The sequence below is a fragment of the Lissotriton vulgaris genome, chromosome 3_1, assembly GCF_964263255.1.
Source record: "Lissotriton vulgaris chromosome 3_1, aLisVul1.2, whole genome shotgun sequence".
NCBI classification, from domain to species: domain Eukaryota; kingdom Metazoa; phylum Chordata; class Amphibia; order Caudata; family Salamandridae; genus Lissotriton; species Lissotriton vulgaris.
The window spans coordinates 1,842,389,098-1,842,399,622 of NC_141689.1; the positions used below are offsets into that span (position 1 = coordinate 1,842,389,098).

Here is a 10,525-nt window from a genome sequence, read left to right on the forward strand (position 1 = left end):
TTTGTGTGTGTTGGGGGCCCAAGCTTCGCTGATAAACTTGGCAGCATCGCTAGATAAGCCTGGGATTTGCCAGCGTCCCCCGAAATCCTCCACGCCACCAGATGGAGTTGACCCGACAGAACAAGGGGGTGGGGAGCGAGGAGAGGGTCCAGCAACAGGTTCCACCTGTGGGGGAGAAGGAGCGGTGTCGAACTACTCATCTCCAGAAGAACTGGATACCAAGCCTGAGCCCTCCAAAGAGGAGTTATTAGAATGAGCTCCGACTGAAAGAGTTTCGTGCGGGCCAATACTCTGGGAACCATCACAAAAGGAGGGAAGGCATAGCAAGGACTTCATCACCAGACGCAGAAGTTTCGTGAAGCACCACACGGATGGGAGGCCGAAGGGGAGAACCATGTACTCGTACCAAGTCCCGAGCCACTGGAACTGGAGGAATCGCCGATGAGGACCGTGAATTGGAACCGACAGATAAGAATCCTTCAAGTCTATACGGACCATCCAGTCCCCTTCTTGAAGAAGGTCCCTTAGAAGATGGATGCCCTTCATCTTGAAATGACGGTACACTACTCCGCTGTTGAATTCCTTTAGATTGAGAACCAATCGAGAACCGCCTCCATTTTTCTGTACCAGAAAAAACATTGCTCACGAAGCCTTGTGGATGGAGAGATGTCCGTACTATGGCCCCTTTGGCCAAAGGAGACTCGATTTCCGCAGAAATGAACTCCTGATCCTGTTGGGAAAAAACTAGGGGCATAGGTAGGAGGTGTTGGAGAGGGCGACTGTAGAATTCTATTCTGTAACCTTGCACCGTCTTCAACACCCAGGCATCGTTCGAGATCAAATACCAATTGTGGAGAAAAAAAACGTAACCTGCCCCCCAAGACAACCTCCGAGGGTAGAATGAAGCTCACCTGAGTTAGAGGAATCAGGACGACCTCCCTGGTTCCCAGCGTAGCCTCCTTTCTTGTAGTGTCCTCTCCACTTGCGGGAAGGATAGAAACCGGACTTGTTGGAGCCGTAGGAATCCTGTCCACCACCTCTCTGGGACTGCAAACCACGCTGATTCTGCTGGTTGGATCGTCGGCCGAACGAACGTCCCCGTCGTCCGGCCCTTCCAAAAACCGGGCGGAAGGCCCGCCGAAGGGAAGCCTGGGCTTTGTCCAGCCCACTGAAAGTGGCCACAAATTTAGTCAATTCCTTGAGAAAAGGATGGCCAAACATCACACCCTGAGCCAGGTATCCAGATTCCGAAGAGGCCAAATCCGTGAGTTTGGGGTCAAGCTTGAGTAGAATGGAACGACGGCGCTCGCTGGAAATCGCACAATTTGCATTACCCAGGAGACAGATGGCCCTCTGGGTCCATCCCACTAATTCATCAGGGTCAATGTCGGCACCAGACTCTTTGGCTCGAAAGCCCAAGTCCAAAATCTTCGTTAACGGACCCAGAAGATCCAAAATCTTATCCTGACAGGACCGCCAGGACCTGTCCAACCCTTTCTTTGGATCTTTAGCGTACTTCTTTAGGTACGTCACCATGGTCGGATCCACCTCAGGTGTATCAGCCAGCTTGTCCGAGAGGTCCGGACGCGGACATTCCGACCGCAGTCGGTTCGTACATCCTTGTCGAAGGGCTGGCGGATGTAAGTCTGCACATACTCAGCCACCTCAGGAGAGGGAAGCCAAGAAGAGGAATTGGGATGGATAATGTCCGAAGGATCAAAGGAAAGTAACTGGGGAGTGGAAGGAACATCCACAAAACGCTCCTTACGAGCCTTCTTGGAAGGAGGAGGGTTCACCGGACCAGTGGTGCGGATTTTTGGGAGACTTTTTAGTGCGTCCTGAAGATTGTGGCAACCAACCTTGTTGAGTAGCGTATTCCGAAAGATGACGCTTCAAAGGAGCAATGTCATGGACCAAGGCTTGATCCAGCAAGTCATGTTCCACTGAGCCCGAAGGCTCTTCATCATAGTAATAGGCCTCCTCCTCGTAATAATCTCCCATGGTACAAGCAAATTGTAAATATGCCAACTCGAGGATGGAGAAACACAATATTAACAGCCCAAAGGCAAGTCAGGGGGAGTGGAAGCCCAAAGCAAGCCAGGTAATATGCAGGTAAAAACCTGACAATATAAACCAAAATTTCAAGAGTGGAGGGAGAGCTTGCAGTACAGAAGCCACTCTATGCAAAGCCTATGCGTTATTTTACTGCCCCAATAATGAGTTTTAGAAGGGCGTAGGTGGGGGCAAGAAGCTGTGGGCATGAGCTGACTAAAACGCTGCTCTGGCGTGTGAGCGCTCAGTGTGGAACACGGAGCAAAAGTAAACAAAGCGTCCGCGCATGCGCGGAGCCGCTTGAAGTCAACAGAGGGACGCGCGAGCAACGCGCACAGAACCTCGCCCCCAAACTCCCACTCCACAAGAAGGCACGAGCACCACGCGCCCGCAACCGGGGAGGTGACCACACGCTCCCTGCACCGGCGGCAAAAGGAAATAACCGCCAACAATAACGCGAGCTGAAGCTCAGAGAAACACCGAAGGCAAAGCGGCAAAATAGACGAAGCGCAAAGCGCACAGCAGCTAAAGCAAAATCACCAACAATGCAGCAAATACAAGGTAATATAACAATGAGGAAGCGAAAATGCACTTAACTGGCTGTGGACCAGCAAAGAAAGAGGAAGTGTTGTCCTCTATGGTTCCTTTTATAGCGTATTTTCCCTATGGTTACCCTGGGTATTCATGGGTTATGTAGTTTCTGTTTTTCTTTACTGTGTTCTGATTGGCTGCTGTATTTTTTCAGTAAAGAAATGAGAAAGCATAATTGGAGCCTCCGTCCTGCCATAGAATTACCCTTTCAGAAATGCAGACTTTTTCCAACACCAGGTGTATAGTGCCAAGACACCTGAGGGTATTCGTGCGCTGTATAAATTTCATTAACATATAATAGATAGGGCTCCCGGTTTCATGGTATTTCTTTTTTTGCCATTTCCGTCTGTATTTATCCATATTTATTGTTTGCTAACTTTATCTGTATTTATCCATATTTATTTTGAGGTATGTGGAAAAATTAAGCTAAAAGTAGTACATTTATTTAACTGATAAGTATGCACTCATGCACAGACGTCTGCCAGGTTTCAATGCTGTGAACACCCGCTGAAGATAAATCAATGCACTTATATGAAAATATGGAAATTTCAGGAATCAACCTTGTGCATATCTACTGCTGTTAAAGCCTCTACTAAAATTCCTTTATTTTTTAACCTCCTTATCTATTAATCCGTACATCGATTGGCCTGGCAGTCATGGTAGACAGTATTTAGAATTACTCAAAAAGCAACCCAATTTCCGTTTTTATTCACATTTAAAAATAAATACAGACAAGAAAATAAATGTTTTCCGTCTGTATTTATCTGTAAAAATCAGTAAAAACGGAAAACAGGGAGCCTTAATAATAGACTGGTCCGTAATACATCTCCCTCTGCGGTGTTATACATTTTTTCCACTCTCCCGGGGACCGGCCCAGTGATCTTTGCCATTAACCTGCCTATTTGCAGTGAAAGTAATGGAAAGAGAGAGATGCTACTTAGGGGGGGCAGACTGCCCTACCAGGCCCCTGCACTCATTAGCCTCTTCATTGCCTTGGCTTTTCCAAAGAGTAATTGTCTCTACCGTTTTACCTCTATAACTGGTGCATGGACTTCTTTGTCCGCTTTGTTGACTCTGTTTCAGGTTTCTCTTGGGATTATTTGTCTCTGCTGGACGGTTTTCTATACCTGCCATCTGTGAGTATTTTCCAAGCAGTCCTTGTTCAATGCGTTTATCCAATTAACGTTGAATCTAATCTACATACTCCTCTAATGAGCAGAGCAGGATTGATAAAATTGTGAACACTTCCATGCACTGTGCAGCCCCCATGAATCAGTGAAACACTCATTTATAACCACATCTGTGCATCCCTTGCTCCTAACAAACCGCTCCTGCTTTCTCAGCAGTCCACAAACCTAACCTGCGCTGTCATTAAAATAATTGTTTTACACAGCTTCTGCCAGAAAAGATAACCTCGATGTGACTATTGCACCACACCTAGTGAGCCACCAAGAAAACCGCATTCAAGGAACGACTGGACAACAACGCACACAACAGCAAGGAACTCTTCAACATCGTCAAAGAGCTCTCCAACCCCAACACCGGAAACAACGACATCACCCCTTCGCAAGACCTCTGCAACTCCCTCGCCTCCTACTTCCACAACAAGATCGCTGACATACACAACAGCTTCAGCACTCAACCGACACACGCCATGACCGAACCACCACCCCCCACCACCACCCTCCGCGCCTGGACTCCGATCAGCACCGAAGACACCGTCCGCACGATGAACTCCATCCACTCCGGATCTCCGACCGACCCCTGCCCTCACCACGTCTTCAACAAGGCCGACGCTGTCATCGCACCCCACCTGCGGGACATCATCAACACCTCCTTCGACACCGCTACCTTTCCGGAGAGCTGGAAGCACGCCGAACTCAGCGCCCTACTCAAGAAGCCATCAGCCGACCCCACCGACCTCAAGAACTACCGCCCCATCTCGCTGCTCCCGTTTCCTCCAAAAGTCATCGAGAAGACCGTCAACAAGCAGCTAGCCGCCTTCCTCGAGACGAACGGATCCCTCGACCCCTCGCAGTCTGGCTTCCGGGCCAACCACAGCACCGAGACCGCCCTGATCGCAGCCACCGATGACATCCGAGCACTACTTGACAACGGAGAAACAGCAGCCCTCATCCTCCTAGACCTCTCCGCGGCCTTCGACACTGTCTGCCACCGTACCCTAGTACAGCGCCTCAGCAACGTCGGAATCCAGGAGAAGGCACTGGAGTGGATCATCTCCTTCCTCGCCGGAAGGACACAGAGAGTCCGCCTCCCTCCGTTCAGATCTGAAGCCACCGAAGTCTTCTGCGGCGTTCCTCAAGACTCCTCGCTCAGCCCAACCCTCTTCAACGTCTACAGGAGCCCCCTCGTAGACATCGCACGCCAGCACAACCTCAACATCATCTCCTACACCGACGACACCCAGCTGATCCTCTCCCTCACCAACCACCCCGCCACCGCCAGAGCCAACCTTCACGAAGGGATGAAAGAGGTAGCCGAATGGATGAAGAACAGCTGCCTGAAACTGAACTCGGACAAGACGGAAGTCCTCATCCTGGGATCCTCACCCTCCGCCTGGGACGACTCCTGGTGGCCCCCCGCCCTAGGCAGCGCACCCAAACCAACAGACCACGCACGCAACCTGGGCTTCATCCTGGACTCCTCCCTCACCATGACCAGACAAGTCAACGCCGTCTCCTCGTCGTGCTTCAACATCCTGCGCATGCTACGTAAGATCTTCCGGTGGATCCCCACCGAGACCAGGAAGACGGTCACCCAGGCCCTCGTCACCAGCCGTCTGGACTACGGCAACTCCCTCTACGCCGGAACCACCGCCAAACTCCAGAAGAGACTCCAGCGGATCCAGAACGCCTCAGCACGACTCATCCTGGACATCCCCCGTCGCAGCCACATCTCCGGACACCTGAGAGACCTTCACTGGCTCCCGGTCAACAAGAGAATCACCTTCCGACTCCTCACCCACGCACACAAAGCCCTACACAACCAAGGCCCAGGATACCTCAACAGCCGCCTCAACTTCTACGCTCTCACACGCCAGCTTCGATCGACCGGCCACGCCCTCGCCGCCGTCCCCCGCATCCGAAGAGCCACCACAGGGGGACGGTCTTTCTCCTACCTCGCCGCCAAGACATGGAACTCCCTCCCGACCCACCTCCGCCTGACCCAGGACCACCTCGCCTTCAGGAAGCAACTCAAAACCTGGCTGTTCGAGCAGTAGCGGACCCCCATCCCCTAGCGCCTTGAGACCCTCTGGGTGAGAAGCGCGCTATATAAATGCTTTGATTGATTGATTGATTATTAAAAAACCTTTGCCAAACTGGAGCATGGAAACAGTGTTGGGCGCTTGCAAGAGAAATCACTGGAGTGTTACAGATTAACTTAATTTTCAAAAGCCTGTTTGCTCACAACTTCACAGGGCTGGCTTCGTTTTGACGAAGTCTAAAATAATCCTGTTTATAACCCACGCTGCAGTTTTTTAACCAATTTTTTCAAATTATTATTATCAAACATTTTTACGTTTTTTAACATTGTCCTTTTGCCTTCAGTTTTTGTAGCAGAAGCAATACCTGTTTCCTTCAGGTAACGGATTGCAAATGTAAAAGTAACACTTGTGATTTATAGCTCTTAGAAACGTTTCAACAATGGTATAAAGCTCCTTCAGAAAAAAAAAAGTTATATCAAAAGCACAAGCTGATGTATGCATGGCTGAGCTTTAAGGACAGCAAATTGTGCGCGCATTTTAATGCAGATTGCAACTGTGCAATAGTGCATCCTGGGTGGATGTATGTTTTGTACCCTTAGTGCGTGTATTTGAGAAACTGTAGGCATGCAAAAGCAGCTCCTTGGGGACCGATACCTTTCGTATACATCACATCACTAAGTGAATGGGTCTGAAGTAACATTAAGTGGTGTCTAGCACCGTTCGCATCAAATAATCACATTCCACTTCTCAGGATTAGTTAGGTAAAAAAACTAATTATTCTGTTCTTCACCGCTACTCTCACTCACATTTTCTTTGCATTGATAAGAGATGAAGGAAAATACCAAACTGCAACTTTCACATCTCTATCGATGGAATTGCCGAGTTGTGATGCCCAACTTTGGAATGTAGGTATTTACCAGTTTGCTTAATTTGCTGCTTTTTGACTCTGTGATTTAAAAACCCTGAAGCTGCAAGCCGGCAAAGGAGATCTGTTTATTTAAAGCACAAATGTAGTTAATAAGCCCTGTCCATCTTTATTTTTGGAGCTTTCACCGTTTATTTCTTCGCCTGCTATTTTAATTGCAGTCATTGTTTAACCCCCAACACTCAACACATGCAATATATTTTAAATTAATATGTCCTCACTAGTATTTATTTTACATGCCTTAGAATGTTGAAATGCGATTATGTCCCAGAATCCTCTCAATGTGGTGCGATGGAATCCACAACGTCACATCTCCATCCAATTCCCTTTGCACTCCAGACAGTGGCTAAATCTGTCATACATAACATCACCCGAAGGTACAGGACCGCGTTATATAACCAGCAGATACTAAACAATATATTGCATTTCACTAAAAAACAAGTCATAACACTAAGAATTATTATATTGCACATCTGCTCACCAACTTAAAACCTACCCAAAAAACGTTTAGTAAATAGGCAAAGCCTAATGCATTTACCAATTCGTGTTTCCATTGCCAGCAAAGCACATTTCGATTCCAAGAGTGTTCTGTCCCTTATTTCTTACCTGTCCCTCAAGTCAACCTGCGAGGCCACTTCTCGTTTGTTTTCAGTCTCGCTCTGGGAGCCTCTGGCCCGACTCATTAATACAGGGACACGCTTCACTCCTCTATATCGAGGGGCGAAGGTGCCAGCTCCTCTCTGCGAAAGACACAGTAACATCCCAGCACAGCTGCAACACTGCCTGGGGGCCGCCATGACAGTTAGCGAAGCCACTGTCAAACGCCATGAAAACTGAAGAAAGACTAATTTCTATTAGTGTAGTACGGTCTAGTTGTTTTTCCTTCTTATGTACTTTCTATCTGATTGGCTGAGAGAGCTCGGTTACTGGTAGAAAGTGAAAGTGCAAGCTTCGTTCACTCTCCTGATTAAGTGATTGACATAGCATGTTTTGTTTCTGTAAAAGAAGACCTGATGGCTTCCGTTTTGAAGAAAGCCGGAATCACAAATAATGAAGCATAAAACGAACGAGGAGATATATTGAAGTAAAGGAAAGGGGAAAGAAATGAGTGCAAGGGAAAGGGGGTAACATACACACATTGGCGTAGTAAGGGTGTCATAGGTATTTTATTTATCTATGCATTTTAATATAGCGCGAACTTTACCCAGAGGTGTGAGAGCGATTGAGCGAAGTAAATTACATAAGGTGTCACAGCGCTTTGCAATAGTAATTTTGATAAATTACATAAGGGTACTATTGCAAACAATTTGGGCCACCATTCCCTCCGGGATGATATTAAAATATATCCATAGTTGAGGTAAAGTTGATACCTCCGCCTCAATGGTTCTTCCCAGACTCCATCCAGACTCCATCCATTCACTCATCCTTTCCTGTGTCATTTCACTTCCCTCAATCGACTTCCACACACTCACCCTCTTCTGTAAATCGTCTTCGTGGCAGATGCACCGTCTTTACAATACAGCGCACCATGGAGCAAGGATTGACAGATGTGTCAGAAATTCTGACGCATGTTGGCCCAAAAGTCACGCATTGCTGGAGTTTTGTCACAAGCACAACGTAACTCCAGCAACGTATGTTGAGGCCAGAGGTGCAACTAGAGACAAATTTTGGGGGGGGGGGGGGGGGGGCTAGGAAAAAATTTCGGGTGGGGCTAGTTCTTCCAGCAGTATGCAGAGTGGAGATGCAGGGGCTCTCTAAAAAGGGGTGAAAAAACAACAAAGCCTTATTAACAAGCAAATGGTCTTTTAAAGACCTGTGAAGTACTCGGGTGTGGCTGTGTTTGTGCCCGGGACGCTGCCTCAGCGGGGCTGACACAAACGACAGGGGGAAGGGGCTGAAGCCCTTTGAGACCAATGGGCGTTGCACGCCTGGAGAGAGCCCAGAGATGGCTACATATTACACATTAGTGTTATGTAGTTTTATATTACATCTTTGTGTTGGGTAGTTAGCTTGAAAACCCTGTTTAAAATGTTTAGGTTTTATATACTTGCATGAATAAATTGTTGATATAACAGTGGGCAATGGTGAGGGACCTCGGATTTACGTGATACAATGGCTGCAGGGTTTACCACATAATTATAGATTTACCACAGTTGCCATATCATTTTACTACCTATTCTTTAGAATTAACAAAGAATGTTGCTTCTAGCTAATGATGATGTAGCCTTGCGGCTAGAGCAGTGGACCTTGGACCTGGGGAACCAGGTACAAGTCTCAGCAGCGATGCTGGGCAAATCACTTAATCTCCCAGTGCCTAACAAAAATGAATGTGTACATCTGTAACAAAGCTGGTGCTCATGTAAAGCACTCTGATACTCGATGTCTAGGGTCTAGTTTATGCTATATAAAGCTCTAAAAATTAATATATATATATATAATGTGCCACCTAAATTGCAATTTTTTAGACATAAATTAGATAACCTTGCTGCATAATGTGGTCCTCCAAGCCACATACTCTCAATATTCTTCACAATGTAAAGCTCCGCAGAGTGGTTTGGGAGATATCATTTTGATGAGGAAATCTATATTCAATGGCAATCCCTGTGCAATATGGGTTTGTATACTACTGCATTCTGTGTAATACAAGCACCTAAATATGTAGTATATTAGTACTAAGGAACATTAAAGCTTAGAATTCTTTGTGAACTCCATCTATCCCCAGACATTTATAATCCTAATTGGAACCAAGGAGAGAGCCACCCTCCTCGCAACTTCCCCAAACAGTCAGAGTGCAAAAGACAGAGACAGTATCTAAGGCCAAAATGTGACGCAGATCATGCCTCTGGGTAAGCAAGGGCTTTTAATTAAGAGTTTCTGCTACCAACAAGCAAAGGTGAGACACGTCATGCACTCACTCTCTTCTGCCTTGAAGTTGCGGGGGCTGTTATTAACTTGAGACTGTATTAATATAACTGCATCTACGATGGCCCTCCAGCTTCACGGCTCAATCGGTTGCAGATGGCCCAGAATGTCTCACCTGTCTCAGCGTTGGGTAGAAGCGATCATGGTACAGCAGCAGCTCTAAATCCCTTTACTGGTTACCAGTTATAAGATGGAATCCTATTCAAATTTGACTGCTGGATGTATACATGTATACACTGCTGTAGGATGAATATATGTACTTGGTCCTCCTCTATCTATCTAGCAGAATCTCACTCTACTGTAACATAAAAAAATCTAAGAACTCAGGATAAATTGTTTTTGAAAGTCCCACAAGTCAACTTTAAAATTAGGCTTGTAACCTCGCGCTATTGTATACTTATTTAAGCTTGACTCGCGCTGTGCATTTATTAATTATTTCGACTCGCGCTGAGTATTAATTAATTATTTCGAGTCGCGCTGGGATTTATTATTTATTTACAGTCGCGCTGGGACTTATTTAATTAATTGTAGCTAACGCTGGAAACTGATCTGTGCCCCTGGTGCCGTGGTGCTTCTGCTGCCCCTGCCTTAGTCTCCCTTTGACCCTCCATCTTGTTTACTCGCTCCCTAGCCCGCCCCTCCTCCCTGCTACCGCCTCCCAGCTGCTGCCCCTCCCACCCACGAACAGAGGGCTCCCTACCTCCTCTGACGCGCTGTGACTACCTGGACCTGATCCAGCACGGTCGCTCCCACCACGCTCCCTGACCCCAGCTCCTGCTCTGGCTTACTGGTGAGACTGAGACTGCAAA

The 10,525-nt window shown here is 47.3% G+C and overlaps 1 protein-coding gene across 1 annotated transcript in view; it reads right to left on the minus strand.

Annotated features, from left to right (window-relative positions):
* The window catches only part of GATB (glutamyl-tRNA amidotransferase subunit B), a 596,207-nt gene extending 588,574 nt beyond the window's left edge, over positions 1-7,633 (minus strand). Inside the window, exon 1 of the mRNA XM_086962296.1 lies at positions 7,401-7,633. Coding sequence (XP_086818422.1) covers positions 7,401-7,591 — 191 coding nt within the window. The 5' untranslated portion in view covers positions 7,592-7,633. The remainder of the gene's footprint in view (positions 1-7,400) is intronic.
* Positions 7,634-10,525: the final 2,892 nt, after the last annotated feature.